The 22227-nt window shown below is 36.1% G+C and overlaps 1 protein-coding gene across 2 annotated transcripts in view; it reads right to left on the bottom strand.

Moving 5' to 3' along the window:
* Positions 1–6116: 6116 nt before the first annotated feature.
* The window catches only part of MDFIC (MyoD family inhibitor domain containing), a 50125-nt gene continuing 34014 nt past the window's right edge, over positions 6117–22227 (bottom strand). For both annotated transcript variants that reach the window (XM_014963753.1, XM_014963755.1), the window contains exons 4-5: positions 20958–21233; positions 6117–9684 (exon numbers count right to left, since the gene is read on the bottom strand). In XM_014963753.1, coding sequence (XP_014819239.1) covers positions 9437–9684; positions 20958–21233 — 524 coding nt within the window. In that variant the 3' untranslated portion in view covers positions 6117–9436. The remainder of the gene's footprint in view (positions 9685–20957; positions 21234–22227) is intronic.

Below are 22227 nucleotides of genomic sequence, written 5' to 3'. Positions count from 1 at the left end.
AGTTGAGAGCTAAAACTATCAGTAGGTGGGTAATCAAATGCTGCATTTGGTAGTTTGTTCTACTCATTACTATCTTCACAGTTACATTCCGATAAGAAATTGGACATAGATTTTTGTTTGGCTTTAGATTTGAGCTCTTTCTGCATCTTTCCATGAGAATAAGAAATGCTTCAAAAAACAGTTATTTTTCCTTATGAAGATACTGGTAGAGCGTCATGAAGTCACATCTCAGTCTTCTGCTGGATAAACTGTGCAGAATAAGTTCTGCAATTCTCTCCTTTTAAAGCAATTTTATGTCTCCAAGTCATTTCTGTGGCTCTGTTTTGGACTGTTTCTGCTTTTCAAAACACAAAGGTCAGAAAGCAGTGTTCTGAAACTGGTTTCCTAAGTAAACGCTCTTCCCGGCTTCCACTCACTGCATTACCCATTTAAAAATGGAAAGGTCACCGTGAAAGGCCACAGCATTTCAACTTAAAATTATTGTTCAGTACCTTCTTCATCATGATTCTCAAGTCTTTTCAAAATGTTTAACATTTATTATTTTTCTACAAAGTAAATTCCAAATATTATGTTTCCCTTTCATAGCATGGAAAAAGATTTTCTTGTATAGGTCCATCCTACCAGGTCTAGATTACTCTAAATAAGCACCTTGTAACAGGGACGTATTTAATTTACTGTCCCATCAAGTATTGATTCATCTAAAAATTCTGCTAGAATGCTTGCAGATCATTGATGAAAATGTTGAATAGTGGCAGGCACAGTAGCAATTTCCATAGTAACCTCTAAAATCAACTTTTCAACAATGATTTCATTTGACTTGAGGCCTATCAGTTACTCAGTTTCAGTCTACATCACTTGCACGTATTAAAGTATAATCTTGCAAATCAGGATGTCATATAAGTCCTAAGTCAAACATGTGAAGAACTCAAATATATTATTGCTATACAATTATTCTTATTAGCCAAACTTTTATTCTCATTAGTGAATAATAATCAAAAGTATTTCCCATAAAACCATATTGACATGCATTAGTACTTTTTCCATAATTTAATTTATCGTGCACGCTCGCCTAAGGTCTTAATACCATATTTTAAAGCTACAAAAAAGTTGCAGATAAGTTTAATAAGCCAACCACCACTCTTCAGCAGCAGGGATTTTTTGGATAGACAAATATGTACTAAGCATCAACGAAGCAATGAGAAACAATAGAACTGGACAGGAAGTTTTAGTGGAAACACTGAGGATGCTGGATTAGAAAACAAAGTGCTGAACACAAATGGCAAGAAGTTGAAAGCTAAGATGGAGCAAAAATACAGAAGTAACAAATGGAGATAAGCTTTAATGACATGGTAGATTTATTTTCTCTTTTTCATTGCTAAAACAACAGTTGCAGGTCTTCACCTTGGAAATTTTAAAATGCCTTATACAAATCCCATGAAAATCTTTCAAGTGTTTATGTAGAAGATCATAATGTTGATTCATTAGACTGCTTCCTTTACAGAAGTTAAGGTGCAACCCAAATACTTTCAACTTGCTTGCCACAGAAATCCATGCCTGCTATAGGCATGAATGTATTTCTTACCTTAATAGATCATCCAACAACTATGTTTCTCATTAGCAGAGAAAGTCCCTTCACAAGTTGTTCCCTCAGTCTTGTGATAACTTGAAATGAGAAGCATAGCTCATACAGTCTGTAATGCCTGAAATGAACACTGTACTGAAGAAGACAGGTTGAAGAAACCAGACTGGATTTCTTTGGACTAGGTACGAGAAAACTCGGCAGGAGTACACAAACTATATGAAAGGTTAATATATGAAAGGTTATGACAAGAGATTGGTGATTGTTCTACACATCCATTGGGAATAGAACATGGATACATCAGTCTTACTTGCAGAAATGAAAATAAGATTAAATGTGATGTTAGAAAAAAGCTTTCTATCTGTAAGACTCCTGTAGCACTAGTGCCGACTATCTCAAGTATCCAAAATTCCCTTCATCAGAGGTTTTTAAGAAAATGTTTTTAGACATTATTTAAGCTCAGACTGCTAAGCTAGAAGTTCTCTAGAAGTTCCTTCCAACCATGTACTTCTGTATTTCCACAACAGTTGTGTGCATAGTTTGGAACTAGTATCTTTCAGCAGTAGCCTTATTTATACAAAAGATTCTGCAAAGCAATTTCTCAGAAACACAGTATATTTTTGTCCTTTCCAAACACTTCTGATACAAATCAGTATGAGATAGCCTTTTTCATTTACATGTACATATACTACAAAAATATTACGGTTCTGCTTTCAGATGCTATAAAAATGAATATCAGCTTTAAAAAGATGTGAAAAACATAAAAATATCATTTTAACACAACCCCCCCACACATTTTCACCACAGGTTTTTGTAACAAGAATTGCATATGCAATACATGGAACAATTTAAAAATCATTTTGATGCATTATGAATCACCTGTAAAAAAATAAATAAGTGAAGACATTCTCAATTTTGGTAAATATTTATAGAGCCAAACAATATGAAGTATATGTAACAATCAAATTTCTAGTGAAAATGTGTGCAAGTAGGTTTATTTTGAAAGGAAAATTCCTACTCCCAGTGTCATACCCAATTAAATTCTCCAGGTAATGACCCCATTTGCATAGAGAGCTGAACCCACAAGTGGGAATTTTAATGGGCACACCACCTGAGTACATTAATTGAGAGTGACACTACTTGAACTAGTTTTGTGCTTACCCCACTGAAAATTCTACTCATATTATTTTTAATGTCAAGCTACAAGTCAAATTTCAAGATGATGGATTTGTTCTTTTTTAAGCATTGAATTTGAATAAAAGAAAGCTTTAATTCTGTTATGCATTGCATAGCTTTAACTAATCTGTAGTTCTGATTCTCACCATTGCTTCATTTTTCCAGTGATTGGAATTTAATTTTATTCATTAATTTGTGAATAATTAGATAGAAAATAATGCCTTCAGCAGCTAAATTGCTTTTGGATTGCTGTTTAATGTACTTTTACCAGAATATGTGTTACAGTTAAGCTGGCAGAATGGTTTACTAAAATGTAATTGTGTAAATATGTCTAATTATTCTTTCTGAAGAAACAAGACTGCATATAAAATTTCAGTCATGGATACCTTAATTTTCTTAAACTTAACCCCCATGAAAGCTTGATAGCTGCAAAGCAGATTGCTGATGCAGAGACAGCAGTTGTCAACAGTAGTGGAATCCTTGCATCGTGTTTCCCTTTATCCTTCAAACACTACTTGCAATGACCTTGAAGTCATTGTAGATGCTAAACCACTGCTGTTAGTCTACATTAAATATGTAATCAAGGTGTCTCCTCCTCACATGAAGAAACAGACAAATGGAGTTGCATTTCCTAGGGAGGAAAACAAACCCATCTATTTAATAATCTGTTTTTCCTGAGCTTGTTCTTATTAGTCTTCAGGACTGAAAGTAATGCAGGGTCTAAAAGCTACCATATATATGCCACTGTAAAAGGTATTAATTTTAAAATAATGTACTGGTCTTAATTTTGAGACCTATTTTGAAGATTGCCAGTTTGCAAGACTCTCTAGGGTCCATCCATCTTTCAGTTCTTCATTTCAAAAAGCCAGGCAAAATCAACATTTTTTGAACTTCATGTATCCAAATATAAACCACTGTTGAAATACAGTTACTTAGATACATTGCAAAGTTCCAAAGACATCATTTTCACAAGTCTATTTGATTAGGAGTTGCATACAGCAGTGAAAAAAGATGAGGAAATAATTTGCAGCATATCATAAATCTTGGTATTGTCTCAGACCTCCATAATAAAAGCCCTTTCTGTTCTCTTTGAACAACGATTAAAAAACACAAAACCAAACAAACCACCTTGTGAGAAAGCTGAAAAAGCAAAGCAGGTGCTGTGGAAAGACTGTAATGTGAAACACATACAAGTTGAGTACAGCGTATTCACACTGTGGTCACTGTGTGCAACTTGGAGATGAGACAAATTGCAGTTGCCTACACCACTGATTGAAGAGGAATTGTATAGTGCTTGGGCACCAATTACATACCCTACTGAGATGATATAAAGAGCCTCAATTACAGTGGAGTATTCCGTCAGTTAAAATAGCATATGCATATCAGAATAAAAATTAGTAAGATACTATTAAAGGTATAAAAGATATCTTTCATTTAGCATTCAATTTTTATGAGTATCGAATGGTAATGTACTAGCAATTGCTGTGATATACTTACATAATGGAGACAAACAGAAATGTATGTAGTGTTTTACTAAATTAAGTTTTAAGTAAGGTGAACTGATATACTAAAAAACATATAGAGATTAAGATCACCTCATCAAACTCAACATTTGCCTGTTTTGCAGAACGTAATTCAGAATTTTCTCTCTTTTGAACTACAGTAGAAATAACCCATCATATCAAAGACTTCTAAAGAAGAGAAAGGTCATTGTTTTTTGTCAGCAGCACCAAATCACTGGTAAATAGCATAAGCAAGTGCTTATGAGGAGGCTGACTTCTATGCAAGCAATCAACTTCCCATTCGAGTATACTGAGCACAGTGAACAAGTGCATCACGGTAGTAGATGCAGGATATTATTTTTATTGAACTTCTTTCAATATCCTGATGCTAAAATTGAGCTAAGGTCCTCCCCCTCTCTTTGGAAGTGATAAGAACTGGCAGAAGGGCTAGAAGGTAGGAAAAAAAAGTAAGATTAATTCCTATAGGGTTCTAGAACTACTATTGTCACCATCAACACTACCTGAACTCTTCCAACACATGATGTACACACTCACATATAGACAGAAAGAGGGACAGAGAGGATACCAGGCAGGTATTTCTCTAATCTTTAATTTTGAGGCCAAGAGCGAGATTTCATATATATGGTTCATTCTTTGATTCATTCTACAATATATCTGTTGCCTTTCAGAAAGTTGTAAGACTACTGACAAAAGGAGCTTTACATCAACTCAATTGGCATTGCTCTCCAAGAACATACATCAAATATTGCAATCATTAAGACAATTTTTAAAATTTTTAAAAATGTGTGAATAGCTCAGAAAAGCTTCTCATTTAGAAGATTATAAAAACAATAATTCACCAAACTCAACAAACAGTTCTTAACATGAGTGCTATGGCTGAAATAGAGTCATTATTCAATCCAAAAGCTCCCAAATGTTCATTATCCTTCTTCACAGAAGCCATTTTTTCTAGAAATATTTTGTATTATGGATACTGGATAGAATACCTATAATAAGTCTCAAATGCTGCTATTTGTCCATGCTTTTATCAGTTATCACACAAATAATTTTGTTGGTACACTGTTTCAATGGCAAGGATTTATGGTACGCGCTCAATCATATTTTCTGTCAGTTTTAACATCTTACCTCTATAACGCCCAGAGGAGATGTATCAGATTTTTTTTAGGCCCACTAAGAGCCCACGTATGCACAGACATGGTAGAACATTCAATAAATTTAAAATAGACATAGAAAAATTAGTGCAAAAGACTAGACATGCAATTTCTGCAGTTTTAAAATAGCATAAGCATGTTCACACTCAGCTTAAGCCAACATGAAAAAGAATCTTTGCTTAAATCACAGTACACAAAGGGTGTACTCTATCTGTGTTTGAACTAACTGATTTTAAAAACTCGCCTTACTTTACAACAGTGGTATGTGTGCAAGACTTCATTTCGTAGACCACAGAGACCTTTAGACCTTGATATGTCTACTGCAATAATATGACTCGACCACACTCTGTTCAGCTTGTTTTCAGTACACTGAAGACTGTTGCTGCAGATGTATTAAAATAGTTTTCATTTTGATCAAATTTAATCATTACTGGAATTCCACCTCAGTAATACAATTTCACTTAACAAGAAACTTTTTTTACTGCTGGAGATTCATGCTAGCACAGTTTCCAGTGCCTGAGCTGGTTTACCTGCACCTGTAAGTCAACCCTACTACATGGGCTCACTCTCTGTGCAAAACACCCAAAGGCCAAAGCCTTCAGGAAGTGTTGTAACAGAAAAAAATCACAAATAAGACATCATTCAGAAGAGTAAAAGGGGAGACTAGAAGAAGAAGATATCCAGAAGTTTCAAAATAAAGATCTTTATTTCAAAATAGTGTTTGAGAATAGCACATCTAGTTAATATAAAATACAAACAGCAAGTTACTATTTTTTCAAATGGGCCAGTTTGCAGAACTATATACTGAAACACTGTACAAGTTCACAGGAACTACTATAAAATAGACGGTTAAGTTCTGATGTTTTAATTTTATTTAAACTATATTTTCACATTTGTCTCCTTCTAATTCTGCTTGTTTTAATTACACAAGGTGCTTACAAGATTGCCTATAGAGTGAAAATTACAAAACAGAATTTAAGAATATAAATATAGAAAGGAATTCCTTAAACTACATACTAATATTCTCTGCCACGAAGATACATTTTATGAAAGTGCTAATATCTCTCTATGACAAACAGTAGCAGATTACATTTAAATGTCAAACAAATCACACACTTATTTTTTTCAATTGTCTGTTATACTTTGATACTAATCACTATGAGGGTTAATAAACGCTATTTTCACTTCCTAGTATTTCACAAGTGAAGTGAGAAAAGAAATATCTGCATATGTGTGGATGTGTGTGAGACAGTCTCTACACATACGCATGTATGCATGAACAGAGTTCTTGTAATTATTATTTGTATTTTAACAGTACTGGAAGTAAAGACTTAGCAGTAAATACAGTTCCCAGGTTTTCATAATTTCAGTAAATCAAGAAAACCTCTGAGTTTCTGTAAGTAGAAACAAGGGTTTACGCAGAGCAAACTGTACAAATAAACTTTTACACAGATAATGGATTCATTAAGTTGGCATTTTCTTTTCTTTTTAAACTATATCATCCTGTGGTAAAAGGGATTATTACTAACATCCAGTATTTGCTAAAAGCTTGATATGCTAATGTGCAGTTTTCCAAACACAAAACTGGAAGTGCTCCAGCAGGGTAGGACAGGAGACTGGAAGTCCTCTTGCCTGTCCCAAAAGCGCAATCAGACAAGAAACAGCCACAAGTCACCTCTCTATGACCAGAAGAACATGAGTAAGGACAGTTCATGGTGCTGCCTAGCCCCAGAGAGCATGTCCCCACCAGCAGGGTGCCAACCATAGACCTACAATGGGCGAAGCACTGTCTAGAGTTTTTCCAAGGTGCATCTAGTCCCAGTGCTCACTGTGATGCCCCCAGTTTCCCCCAGAGGCATTATGCCTTACAAAGGCAAAATGCCTCCAGGCACTGCCACTCAACCAAGGCACCTCTTTCCCCTTCCCAATGTGGTTCATACTTTTAGGAGTCATAATTGAGCCCCATGGGCCTGATTCTGAGCTTGGGGAATTTATCAATTTAACTATACGATTCCTTATTAGCTTGCCTATTACCATAATATCTTTGTGCTCTCTAGCTGGAGCTAAACCAACAGAAAATTCTGACATAATGGAAATGCACTTAGTTTATGCAACACAGATCTGAATCTGGCCAATATATGGACATACCCCCTCCCCCCCTATAAGAATCAATTCTTGTAGTAACTATCAAAAACAGGTAAGAAACCCTCTGAGTAAATCTGTGCTGCATCAGAATACACCACAATACTGCAGATATTAAGGCAAAAAGTAATACCTCCCAGCTCAATAGTATAGTTGAGTATTTGGCTATGTTACCTTCAGTGATAACTTGCAGTAGTAGGCACTACTAGTCAGTGTTCACAGGGAGAAGCTTTGGTTAACATCAGACCATTTGTTGACTTAGCTTCACAATCCTGTGATCTTTAGCTTGTCACATTTGCATAAATTGAACTCGCTACAGTGGAAAGAGACGTTTGCGGTCAATTCACTCAATACAAATATGCTATTGGCTATCAATGACTCTTGTAACAAGACCTAAATTTACGAGATCAAACAATCTACAAATGGGAAATTTGGAGTGTAGATAGGAAAGTTTAAATATGCGAGATCAAAACATGTAGGTGGTTTACAAGAAAAGTTAATGAGCTACAGACATGGAGGGGAGAAATTAGCAGATGGTAAAGAAAATGGGTACCATTACTCCCTAAATCTGGGAATGCCATAAACCTCTTTATATGTAGGACCAAATTCATTTCACAATTACAGAAACCTTAACGGTGTAACAGGGAAAAAGTTGCCCACCAGATTCTAATGATTTTTAAAGAATATCATATGTTTTTTAAATGTTTGGGGGGTTTTTTGGTTTGTTTTTTTTTTTTTTTACACTGCTATTTAAAAATAACACTTAAAATTTATCTGAGAATAAACACCTTTGCATTTGCTTTTTGCATTCAATGACAGAATTCCTTGATGAAGCCATTTTTGATTTGGTCTTTATACCCTGTTTAAATTCTGCCATCCTCTGTGGATCTCTCTCACACAGTGAAGAAATAAATCCTAAGCTATGTGATACTGGCTGTAAAACCAGAAACACTGACAAGGCCACTAACGTATAGGTTTAGATTCTTGAATTAACTTCTGATAATTTCCCTTTTATAGCCAATTTGTGAAGATTTGTTAGCCTATTAGTTTGTTAGTCTAATGATACATTTCATGTCTACACAGATTTCCAAAGTCTCTTTCTAAAAAAAAGCATTTCAAGTAATATTAGTACTGAAGTAAAATGTAAGTTCTCTATTCTCTCTTGATTGATAACAACAAAATCTTGGTACTGTGGTCCATGGCAAAACTTACATTGACTTTAGTTTGCCAAATATTCCCACAGTATCAATACTGAAAATGGAAAATACCAGGAATCTCTCTCAAACCAAGGAGATATTGAGAATAAAAGAAATATTGCCAATGTGACCACTGTAACAAAACCAACAGTAGATTCCTGACACTGACTTTGAATTAAGTTTAAAATAATAGACCAAAGTTGCTTTTACTCCAAAGAGATTGAAATAAAGACATTTTGCTTTTCAGAATGCCTGTAAAGGCATGTTACACATGAACGCATTTGAGCATTCCAACACTAAAGTTGGTAAAGGCAAATTCTTAAGGCTTTGCCCTGTAGTTTCTTCTCTGACCAAAACCTGTCACTCAGTTCAAATGACAATCACGCCCTCATGCAGCCTGCAGTATCAGACCTATAATTCGGTTTCAATAAAGTCTTTCATTTGCAAAGCCAAAAAGAACCTGGAATGTAGCTTGAGTTTCACATACAAAACTATACAATTTGTGTTAGAATACAGATTTGAGTATTGCTTTTAAAAAAACCATATACATAGGGAATTAACAGTGCAATACCAGTTGGCTGCGTGAAAATCTTACCTTGTCTGTCTTCAAATGCATTTTAAAAAAGCTCTCCAGTTTTATAGAGAATAAAATAAAAAGGGATAAATATTTCATGATGGGAAGCAGATCCCACAGCATTCCATGCAGATCTCCAAGCAATCTGAAGATTCACAACATGCGTCCATTATGCCACAGTCCATATCGCAGGGGCAGTTACAGTCATCCCCCATCTCGTCCCCACAGCAGCAGCAGCAGGCCTCCGATGTGCAGATGCCACAGGATGCTTGTCCCAGAACAATGTTACAGAGGGTGAGAAATTCACAGAACAAGCAAGCCAGGATACAGTGAACACAGCAATCTTCATATGTACCAGTTCAGTAGCATGCCATGTATGAACAAACAAAACAAACAAAAAAAAAGGAAAGACAAAAAAAGAAGAAATCATTAGTGTGTTATTCCAAATCCAGATATATCACTACATCAAATAAGTAGCTAAAAGACAATGATTCAGAATAGACATAAGCTAACACCACAAAGAACATGTTTCCCATCTTCAAGGTCACTTTTGAGTCTAACTTGTCTCCAATTTAGTATTGGGTTTGGTGCAAGTTTCCTTTCCCCACTTCATTTCATGCGAATCCCGAGTACTAAACATCTGCTTACATTCATTTTTCCAGTCGTTTATTATGTAAAATATCCATATGTTTTATCTTCAGTTGTAACTTCTTCCTGCAGGCCCACAAAGTGATTAAAATAAAACAAAAAACAAAGCCCTACAAAAAATCAGTTTATGAAGGAAGCTATCTAAAACCTTTTCCAGCCTCTCTCAGTGCCCATCTGAAACTGTTTTGTTGGCTGGCTAGTTATAAAGGAAAATAAGGGAGCTGCCACAACATCTGTACTTTCTTCGTAGTTTTATGCACACCTTGAAACCAGCATAAGAGCATGTTATAACTATTTCTGTAATTTCAATAATATATTAAACATTCAGTCAAAATACAGATCTTTCTATTGCTTTTCTACACAAATCTCTTGGTAATCCTTTTAATGTACTACTCTAATCTCCAGTAGAGTTCACACCTACACCTGAACATCAATATCCATCTCCCATAAGTACTATAAAATTACATGAGATAATTGAGATGTCCCACAAACTGTCTGCAAAAATATGGCACCCAAAGAGTAAATATATGGAATAACTTCAAACAGTTAATATATCCATGAGACATGACAGGAAAACACAAAGACTGGAACTAAACATGCGTCAGTGAAAAGGAGGCTGCAGGAGTGAGGGATATACTCCATTGCTTTCACTCTCCTCCCATACATATAAAGCATATTTAATTTGTAAGAGGCAGTGAACAGTCATCCAGAAACCAAATGAAAACTTAAAAATACAAGAAATGTTCAGGACAGAGAATTATAGTTCTTTCCTAGCCTCAGCTTTCATTCTTCTTTTTACTGCTTATAAGCCTTCAACTCCTTTGCCACAGACAGTTGAAGATTGGGAATACACTCTGGGGAACATATTCTGCCCCATCTCATCCTTTTCCTGTCCCTACAGTCTATCACAAGTATCTGCTATGAGAGGTTGGTGGGAAAGACATGATATTGAGCTATTTGGGCATTTGGGCACCTACAGGTGTTACGTTCTTACAGTTCACAGGCTGCAGATTTTTATTATAGGGGAAAGATTGCGATTACTTCCAACAGTAATACAATTCCCAGGCCTCCTAAACACATTCACTGCATCAAAAATGATGCAGTAGCATCCAACATTGCAGAAACTCTGATGGTAGGATAGTGTAGAGATGACTTGACACAAGCAATGACAAATACAGCAATGCAGGAACAGAGGTTCAGACTTGCAAAATCTGTCCCAAGAAGTAAAGCAACTACCTGAGCTCTTGGCCCGCACCAAACATCACATTGCTGAGGACTGATTTCTCCTACTTACTACACTATGTAGATCCAAACTTAGCTTGGGAACACCTGTACAGCAATGTGGTCACAGTCATAACATAAATAATGAACCCTTATGCCCCAAAGAAAAGAAGGAAATATCAGGAAAAGCAAAAAGGAGAAAAAAAAAAAACAAAACCAACCAAAAAACCCCTCAAAACCTCCCCGCTACTGTGCAGAAAGTCAATCTGAGAGGAAATCACAGGTAACACTGAGCTGTTTTTAAAGAATGTTGTTGCTTGCATTAAAAGGCTGCTTGTCTGAAGAAATACTGTCGCTAAGTAAATGACCTTCATAAAAAACCCAGAAGATATGTGAAATAAAGCTGGGGAGTATCAGTTCACTGAAGAGGACCAAAGCCAGACCGATAGCGATTAATTAGCTGGTTGTCATGGAGATGCCGTTAAATTTGTTCAGGTACAATCTCCTTTCAGATTTTCTTTTATTATGATGAAAAAAAGATAAAGAAACCAAGAGTTCTATCTAAGAAGCCTTCATATTTGAGGACCTGAATGTTTTACCATTTTGCATCCTTAAAACACAGCTGAATCTAATACCACAACAAATTTTGTTCGACAAATGTATTTTTAAGCAAAACACCATAATAAAACTTTATGTGTATCAGTACTGAAAATAAGTTGCTCAAACAAATCTTGTCTTCTTCATGCAAGGATATGTAAAATTGCAGGGAAAGAAATAAACATTCACATAAATTACAATATACATATTTATTGATGGGTAAGAGATGGAGTTCATAGGTTACAGAAAGGGACTGCACTCAGAAAGCTTTCTGGACCCACAAAAGAACTCTTCCCTCCTAATCTAAAAAAACCACTAAAGCAATACTTATGAGAAGAAGCCATGTTGATTTAAATAAAGGTGTTTCAAAGGTAAAAGCTATCAAAAATGATCCAAGACACTGAAAGAAATTTTGGCCATTAGTGCTATGATGGAAACTCTGTGGACGGTCTTTCTTTCCATTTCTTCTTCACTGAAACACTAAAAGGATTTATTTACCTACTGCTTATTTTTATTTGCTTCTTCCCAGATGGTAAAACTAATTTTCCATTCAGAAAATTTTTATTTAACAATTTTACTTATTTTACTTAACCCACGCAAACACTTAACATAAAGTGGAGATACCCTTTATTGCTCTCTTCATTTTTGCAATGACTCATTTGTACAATGAACATAAACTTTGATCCACATTTCAAGGACAAAACTGAAATAATCATGCTTTTATATTCTTCATGTTATTGACTTTTAATAGCTATCCAGGTAGCAATTAACAGAGGACACAGCATGCTGTTACCTAGTCCTACATAACTTGCTGAATTCAGAATCATGACTCTAAAGGTCTGCAATACATTCAAATAAAATGGGTGGAAGAATAGTTTCTTCCATGTATGACTCCTACTTTTTACCTTCTTATCTACAGACGTAATTACAAGCAAAAGGAAAAGGTACAGTCACGGTGGTTTTTTGTAATAATAAGAAATCTACGTGCTACACAAAACTCACACATCCTTCTCTAGTACCTGTATTCCTACAGCAACCTGTCAGTTCCATAGAAAAAAATTATATCGCGATATATATTCCTTTGCAGAATATTCCTTTGGTTGCCGTTGCAGGGTGGTGGAATCCAGCCATGAAGAAGATGCTACATAAAGTTCCCTCCAAAACAGATGACTTCAGATTTTTCATTACCATGTTGGAGAACACTAAAATATATTTCACTGCTTGCACAAGACTCTCTAATAATTCTTTCCTGCTTCTAAGACCAAAGATACTATTTTAAATTACAGATTATTTTAAATTTCAATACTATTTTAACATGCTAAGAATAAAGATTATACTTAACTTCCACTCTTTGACCTCACCACATCAAAATCCTAATAGTTTTTGCAGATGAGTGAGTAGTGGAACACATTAATCCAACTGGAACTAAACTTGATTTACATGTTTGGGAAGAATTTGGAAAAAAAAAAAAGTTAATTTGATAATGTCTGACAACACGTTTTCTGGAAACTTTGAATATATTTTCTGATAAAGAAATGATACAGTAATATCAGTTATGACACTATATTACTGTATTAGCTTAAAATGATCTATTTTTCAGGGGTAATATCAGTTATGACACTATATTACTGTAAAGAGAAGCTAGCTTAAAATGATCTATTTTTCAGGTTTTTTTTTCTTGAGAATTACAGATTTTCTCATTCTTCTTTTCCCATTAGATATACCAGTGCAACTTAAGAATTAGGAGTGTGCTTTTATCAAGGACCAAACTCCATCTGCCTTGATGTTCATGATGCAGTACTGTTGATAAATAGTTAACTCCTAAGTTTCTTGGGGTTTTTCACTAAATACTTCCACAGAGAAAGAAGCAATTATTTTATGTCTTATTACATAAGCCCACCACTAATGAAGATGAGCTTTTCCTTAGGATTTCCACACTACACCACACCAGTCTCAAATTTCCATCGCTTTTCAATTCTTTTATTACACTTTTCTCTAATTAATGTAGAAATACTGCACAACAGATCGGCACTATCCAAAAGTGAGGATGTGGGGTGTCAAACACTGTACTATACTTTATTTAAAAAAAAACACCAACCAACCAACCAAGCAGTACATTTGGCCTAGTTGCTTTACCAAACGCATTTATGATTTCATCAAAACATCATATCACATTGTGATAAATTATGATAGGCTTGGTCTGTAGGCAGCGATAATATATTTTATTAGACCAACTCACAGCTGGGGAAAAAAGATGAGCTTTCAGATACTCAAGCTTATCTTCAATTATCCTTTCATTTTGCCTGGGATGAAAGTTAGACCTGAAGTTAAAAGGGTCACCCCATGCAGCATTTTTAAATACCAATGTAAGTAAAGCTGTTTCCTTAGTCCTTTGGCACATCTCCAAAAGTTACAAATTTGTGAGGGAACTTCATCAAAACTGTTAAACAATGCCAAGGCAAATAGAAACCCAGCCAACTCATCCAAGTTTTTGCTTATATCATACACGCACATCCAGCTTCTTTGTGCTGATTTAACCAAAGAGTGTATACAGTACCTGTAACATCTACTTTAACTGGATTATAAACATTATCTCAGACAATATCCAGACAAGAAATAGCCTAAAGTCCCTTAAAACTGTTTACACACAGTTATTCAAAGCCCAGAGGGCCCCACTCTACCTTATCCCAGTTGTAACAGCTATGCTCAATTAAGCAAAAGAAACAATATCAACAGTAAAATAACTTTATTTCTGTCCATGTCTTTTTGAACATTTGCTCATGCACACCCCTTTGTTTCTAAGATATTTGCATACAGATATTACCTGGATATCCAATTCCTTTTAAGTACTGAAATACATATTCCTTTTACTTCAACTTCCCTTTTATTGACTTTTCTTCATTTTTATGAAAAGATGTAGCTCTACTTAAGAAATGGACTTTTAAGAGAACTATTGACCATCAAAACTGTACAAGGGCCACAGAAGTTAAAAATGAAAAGCATACAGAGAAACACGTGCACAGGCTGATCTGTGCTGCTTTTGTAATGTTTGACACTAACCTGTCACAGACTGACCCAATAAGCTTTCATACCGAGCAGGCAGGTCACATATGATAAAAGGTTTTCATGTCTCCAATGGTAAATAAGCTCACTTACAGGATGGTGACCTTGGCCAGCTTCTTACTAACTATATTCACTGAGTTGAGACAACTCAAAACAAATCTCCAGGCATTCTGCTGTCTCACAGCGAGAATCAAAAAGGGCAAAACCGCAATCAAAGTGGCAGCCGAGGTCCTCAGCAGGGGTTTACTGCAGGCCCCTGCAGAGCCCAGAACAGAAGCCCCAGCAGGTGCTACCGGCATCCCGCAGGCTGGCGGTGGTGGGGATGAAGATGCGGCGCCGGTGGCAGAGACAGCCCACAGCCTGAGCAGCACGGTGGGGGAAGAGACAAGGAGAAACTACCCGGCACCAGTTTCTTAAACGTGTGCATTACACAGAGGTGGGGCATAAACTTAGGGAGAGCAGCATGCATGCCATCACACCACCGTTCCCCTGACACAGAAAATAAAATTCACTGCTGCTCTTGTGGCACCCAAGAGGAGAGAAAAAAAAAAAAAAAAAAAGCTATTTCAAAATTGTCCAAAAGGAAAGTAAAGTTGACTGAAAACTATTTTTCAGTTTATCCTAAGTTATATAAATCAAAGTAATATGCTCCAACTTTAAACAGAGGTCTCCTACCCTGCTAAGAGAACTACTCACTACTTTCCACATGTACACACCTAGTGGTTCTTAAGACCCTGGCTTAACACAAAGGCTGTTTCATGGTCTTGCTTTGTCTTCAGCTAAGCCATCAGTATCACTTGGGATACCCTAATAAATTAATGTAGTCAGCAGCATGAGTTAAATAGTAGCCAGCACCCCCATGCTTGTATTCAAGAGCTAGAACAGATGAAGTGGCATTATACTAAAAGGAAGGGGGAAAAAAGTCTCATTCAAATGTGGCGTGAAATGCTGGATTTTAAACATCGGATTTCTAAAATACCCCACATTGGGTGAGATTGTTTAATGCATCTCTAAGCTCAGTAGCACAAGACACAGTCCAGAAGGTTGAGGAAGGTTGCTTCAGGCCTTGCTCCTGGAAAATCACGAGTACACTACACTGCCTGTCCTTCCCCAGAGCCTCACCCCTACACTGCAGGCTTGCTTTATCTACCTCACTCCTGCATCTTGATGTTCATACAATACAGCAATCGCATATGCTCTCAGCCTTTTGAACATGTGAAGTACCGCCCAAAACTCAAATTATCAAAAGTTACTGGAGTTGTGGGAACCACCCTGACAAGTGTAGTAACTTGTGAGGTCACAGCAACTTGATCAGAAGCGAAAGCTCTATTTAAAAAATGAATTAAAAACTCTATTCCTGCTCTCCATCATTAAGATTTTATAAATGACTGGTTTGATTAAAAAAATGCACGACATCAAGCTTCATAAAGTTTTGGTAGGAAAACTTGGTTTGGTTTTTACAAAACGATTAGCGCCTACTTCATTTTGCCCCCCTCCACCCTCTTAATTAAATTCCTCTTCCATCCCTTCTACTGTCCAGTTTCTTCCTCCCTTTCCTCTTCCAACTCTGCATGTGTCATTATTACTTACTTTCCACTACTCTGATACACATCTTTATGTGTTCAGTTACCCATTTTTCTTAATTTCCTAACAACTAGATTTACTGTTCAGCTGCCTCATTGCTGTCTCCTTTAGACGTCCTCCCCTCATTAATTTGCTTTGGATAGGTACCACTACTTCCAAACACAGCATCAAAACTGCCTTCTTTTTGCTCATTTAAAACTACTTTTTCAGCTTCCCAAGGTGTTTCTCTGCACTACACATAACAGGTGCAAGAGAGTGACAATTCTCTTTGCTAGTGGTCTACTGACCAGAGTTTTGGAAGAACCATGACACCTCTGACATCAATAATTTAAAATATTATTAAAATTTCTTTGAATAAAAAACCCATCTTTTATTCCCAATATGCACTGAAGCCTACCCAGTCCTTCTGAAAAATCTTTAGAACTAACACAGTGTTTAAAAACTGCTTTTTAAGAGAGATACTCTACTATTTCATAATTCCTTTGTTTTTTTTTATAGTGTGAGTTATGGAGCTGAGTAAGATTTCCTCAGGGATAATATGGATTAATAATAGATGCAGAGGAAGAGCAGAACTGGTGAGTGCACTCATACCCTCCTAAGCCTCACTGGATGTGAAAGTGTTTCTAAACAGCATATTCTGGAATGCTGACACGACTCCATACACTACAGACTCATTTAAAAAGTCAGATTTCAAAGCTTTTATACTACAGCTACCAAAATGTCTGTTAAGTTTTAAGCACTTCCAATGCAACTTCAATTCCAAAAGTTTCCAAGATGTGATCTACAGCGCAAATGGAGTTTGCAGCTGGAACAATTAATGAGTTATTAACTACGCTGGGGGGATTTTGGTGGGGTGGGGACTGAGGAGCCTTATAGCTTGCATTAGGGCTGTCTAGCACTTTGGAGACCAACAGGAGCTGTACTGACATTCTTTGTATGAAGATGTGATATCCTGGGTAAAGTAACACTGCACTTCATTTAGCTTTCGGGTGTATGTATCCACTGAAGACCGCAGTATATGACGCAGCATGCTGCATTTGCTAACGTTTTAAATAAGCTTAAGCCCAAATATGATCCTGTGCAGAATGGCTGGGAAGCCTGGATGTTTCTTGATTCTACCCTGCTTCAAACACTACCAGGTTTTCTGTTCTCTCAAAAGATAAGATGTTATAGAGCAAAATAACTACCAGACCTGGACTTATTGTACATTACAAATAGGTGTAGTGCTCCAGAGCTAGTCACAGTCTTTTAAGAAGAACAAGAAAAAAGCAGCTTTTGGGAAGGAATAAGAAAAAGTGAAAAATATTTTCTCTTTTTTTATATAGCTTGATGACCGGGACGTTCACCTCCCTTCCTTCTGAGGACATACTCTGTTTCTTTTCTCTGGCCACTTTGTTTCACTTAACACAACTAGTTATTCTCATGACTGGCAGCTGAGCAGAATAACACCAGACAGATAAAGTAAAAATACATGGCGTATATTTTCAGGGTTGGTTTTTTTTTTTTTTCAAAAAAAAGTTCTAAAGGAGACCATAAAATCCAAGGTCATACATAAGGAATAGAAAAATTAAAGCAAATCTGAAGGCATTCAAGTTCACCTGTATTTTTTTCTACAAAAATTATCTGGACACTAGAGTAAAAAATTGAAGTAGCTGAGTTAATTTGGGTGATTGGTTATTTAATACTCACAGCACAAAAATTAATATAATTTATCTCTTTCTGCATAAGATTACACTGCACAGATGTGCACAAACACAAACACACACCTTCAAGTAAATTCAAACCCTGCAGCTCTTCAGCAGTAACCAATGGCTTATGAGGTTAACATGGTACAACTTAAACAAAGCCAAGTAGTTAAGCAGCGTTGCAGATAATTTCCAATAGTTTCCTATCTTTTCCGTCTTCCTGTAAACCTTTTCAATAGTTTCTACAGAAATGTCATTGGATCAGAAGACACAACTGCTCACAAAAATATCTCTTTGCCCACAAAAGTATGATTCATAATACAAGGAATCTGTAGAAGTTAGGTTCAAATGAATTTATGTATACCATTTTGAAAGAGTGTCTATGCAATCCTCAGTCACAGGGCTTACTAGTGTACTCTCCTCATTTTGTACAGTGAGATGTATTCATCAACTACATATATTGCTGGTTTAAAGGCAATTAAACTCCTCTGAACAAATAACCTGGCTAATTAGACCAAGTTTTTTAAGTGTGGTCTTCCAGAAGGAGTCATAAGGGATTAATATTTCTTAAATTCATGAAAATAATTATTTTTAAGTTATGGATAAATATTTTTTCCTTACATAGTGATCTTTTTGTGTTACTTTAAATATTTCAACTGGCCACTGTCAGAGTCTCTGATTATAAATCTAATCAAAAAACTGACGGATGATAGAAGAAATTACATGTATATTGATACTTCCTGCAAAGTAACAGCTTGATAAAATTATTACTTATAGCCTGCAGTTCTCCCATGCAGCCCTACAGGGTAAATTCCTGAAAAGCTGAAGAAATTGTAAGAAGGCTTGTACATGCGTGCATGCAGACGTATAGACACAAATAGCCTAGATATACTTTAATCATTGCACAATAAAACTTGTGCTTCACTCAGATTAATTAACAGAAAACTTAAACCAGCAGATATTAGCAGTGTGGTCAAGCTATTCAGATCATATATCCAAGTTCCCACATTCATACACTCATACATTCATACACATACACTGTTGAATATATTTAAATTTTTCTATTAGATAACTCAAGAAACTACATGTGACATTAAGGATTAGCCTGTATCTGTATTTTGAAAATATGTAAGTTAGTGTGACAACATAATGCAATAATCTATAATCTAATCAGACACACCCTTAAAAATATCAACATTTCTGACTGTACATCGAAAATTGTATATTGGCAGTTTCAGACAACCAACACAATCACATCTTGGATATTAAAATCAGACATTAGACCTTAAAGCTATATCTGAAGGTATCTTATTAATTTTCTCCTCAATCATTCAGTAATTTGACATAATCATTGCCAAGGTTATTAAAAACAAACAAAAACCTCACTGATGGTATTTATTCAAATATAATTTTAGAAGAAAAAAAAAAAAGAAAGTGCTTGCCAAAAATAATTTTATAAGGGCATGAACAGGGCAGGTACCATCTCTTTAGATCTCTGCAATTTCCTTTTCAGAGGTTGAATTTCCTAAATTCAGAGGCCTGCACTTTATACTAGTCATGCGAATAGACCTAAGTCTCTTGACTTACAGTTTTTTAAAACCTAAGAAAAATACTGGGCAGGAGGGTGAACTGGATTTGACGTAAACGATAGAGATAAGGGGAATATAGCAAGTAAGAAGTTGTGATTTTGGAAAGAAATGTTAGAGGACTGAAAGTGAAATAGAAAAATAACAGTAAGTTCTTGAAGACAAATATATGAATAAACCACAGCAAGGAGGACCAGCCTGTGGCACAGTCCGAGAGAAGCCGCTAATGATATTACTACACAGATTCACTCAGTAGGTTTGACTGAAGTAGTTGAAGTCAAGAGAAGTCACTCCACTGACATCAGTAGGCTTCATTCAGGTCACTATGTGCAGATCTTCTGATCCCTCTTCCTTTCATCTAGGCTGAGAATCCCCCCCATTTCACAGAACAGTACCATTTCCCATTTCTCTAAGAATCTGTGCCTGTACCCAACCCTCAGAGGTTTTTTTAACCAGTGACATCTATGCCTGCTTCAAACCAATAAAAATTTATAGACCCTCTGCACCCTTGTGTAACAGGCAGGAGCAAAGCCCATTGAGTATATTAGTGCTAATGGGAAGGCAGTGGATTGAGGAGAGACTTGAGAACTTTAGGACCATTAGAGTAATTGCAAGCAGTGAAAACACACCCATGCAGCTAAAACATAAGGGAAATAATTTTCTTTTGTTTACTTAAGCTGAGCATAAGGAGTACAAATCTCTTTCATGCAAATTATTTACAGCCCAAATATAGCATTAAGGCACGCTAAACACTGAAGCACAGGTCCAAATTTTATTCCCTAGTGTTCAGACCTCATGGCTAGTCAGAATATCTGCTAAGAGAACATTTCAAAAGCAAACTCAGCCCTCCTGGAGCCTGCCATTACTGGACTTAATTATTATGCTTAGAACTATTGCTTTACCATTTTTTTTCTGATGTATACATGACAATGTTGACAGGCACTTTTATTGGTTCAGGATACTGATACTAACTGGAGAGACTAAAACATTATCAGACTATGTTGGCCAAATGTTTGAAAGCAAGAAATCTCCCATCGCTTCAATTTCCTTCAAATACTTAATATTTTCCTTTGGGGAAGTAACTTGTGTTTTATCGTAATCATTTCTATTTGCTTCTGGAGCATGAGTCATGCTCTTCAATTATTTTCAGTTGATTGTGTAATTATTAGTGAGAATAGGGTTTGGCTAGTTTTTATTCAGTTTGGGTTTTTTTAATGAGAATTTCTGCTTACCTTCAGGTGAAGTACCTGGCTTTTGAGAAAACACAGAGCTTATTTTACTCTTCTTGCTGCTGTTGCTGTTGACAGACAAGGTGGACTGAATTTTTCTGTGCATTTTTTCTGAAACAGGAGCTGAAAGTTTTCTGTTGTCTGCAGGCACGTGCTTGACCCCGTTGTGAATTCCACTTCCATTACTCAGACCCGCGTGGCCGTTTTGGATTTTGCCACTTTCTTCCTCACCCCTTTCCAGTGCTGAAGTATTCGGCTGAGGCAAACGTTGAGGTTGTGCTTAAAATGAAAGAGAGAAAGGGTTAATTTAAATTGTAAATTCATAAAAGAATAGACTGCAAAGTTAACATTCCCTCATCAAAAAAAGAAAGTAAAAAATATCTCTAGATTAAAAATAATTATTAGGTACTCAGAAAGTGTCTCATGTCTGTATGAGGCCTAGATTCCCTCTTCATCACTGCATGGAAAGGTTTGCAATGCTCTGAGAGAATAAGGCAGTAATTTAAGGAAGGATAAAAATCAGGAATGGGAAAAAAAGTAGCAAAACCGAGATAAACTTGGGTTAAGGGAGTCAAATAAAGAGTGGGGGGGAAATGCAAAAGGAAAGAAAAAGGTATATGCAGACTGCAGTAACAGAAGTGAAGCTGCAGGTTGGCCAACCTGCCAGTCTTCAGGAAATAACCTGAGTGACAAGGTAGGATGCCCCCCATCAACAAGCCACACACAAGACCAGTTTATTAGAGAAGAAAAGGAGCATCCAAGTAACGAACAACAGTTTGAGCTTAAATTCATAAAGATTGTGCATTGCTGGGAAGAACAAAACAAATCAAAATCTGGTTTTGTGGAAGAGGTGATCTGGTAACTAGAAGAAACATGCATTCAAACACCACAAGCCAAAGGCTTCCCCTTCAGATTCCTCAATTCAGAAACACAATTTTAGAAATGGCTGTAATGGGCGAGTTAGGGCTTTAATGGCAACAAACTGATATGGTCAAAGGAAGAAAAAAACACAAAACCTGTCAAGGCAGGAATCTGCAGTGGCCTGGTTAACACTCCAAGAGTACATTCTAATGAGAGAGCACGAAACTTGACCATTCTTTGTTGAGCTACTGTATCATAAAGGAGCATATTTTTAATAACATGGAAAATACATTGTCTATATATTTAAAGTCTGTATCTAAACAGGAGAAAATATGCAGGATTTTTTTTATGTGAAGCTTTAATAAAAAAAAGTAATTTCCAATTAAAGATTCTTATTCAGAAAAAAAATGCA

The sequence above is a fragment of the Calidris pugnax genome, unplaced genomic scaffold, assembly GCF_001431845.1.
Source record: "Calidris pugnax isolate Ruff unplaced genomic scaffold, ASM143184v1 scaffold44, whole genome shotgun sequence".
In the NCBI taxonomy this organism is placed as follows: Eukaryota; Metazoa; Chordata; class Aves; order Charadriiformes; family Scolopacidae; genus Calidris; species Calidris pugnax.
This window is presented reverse-complemented; position numbering and strand designations above follow the sequence as displayed.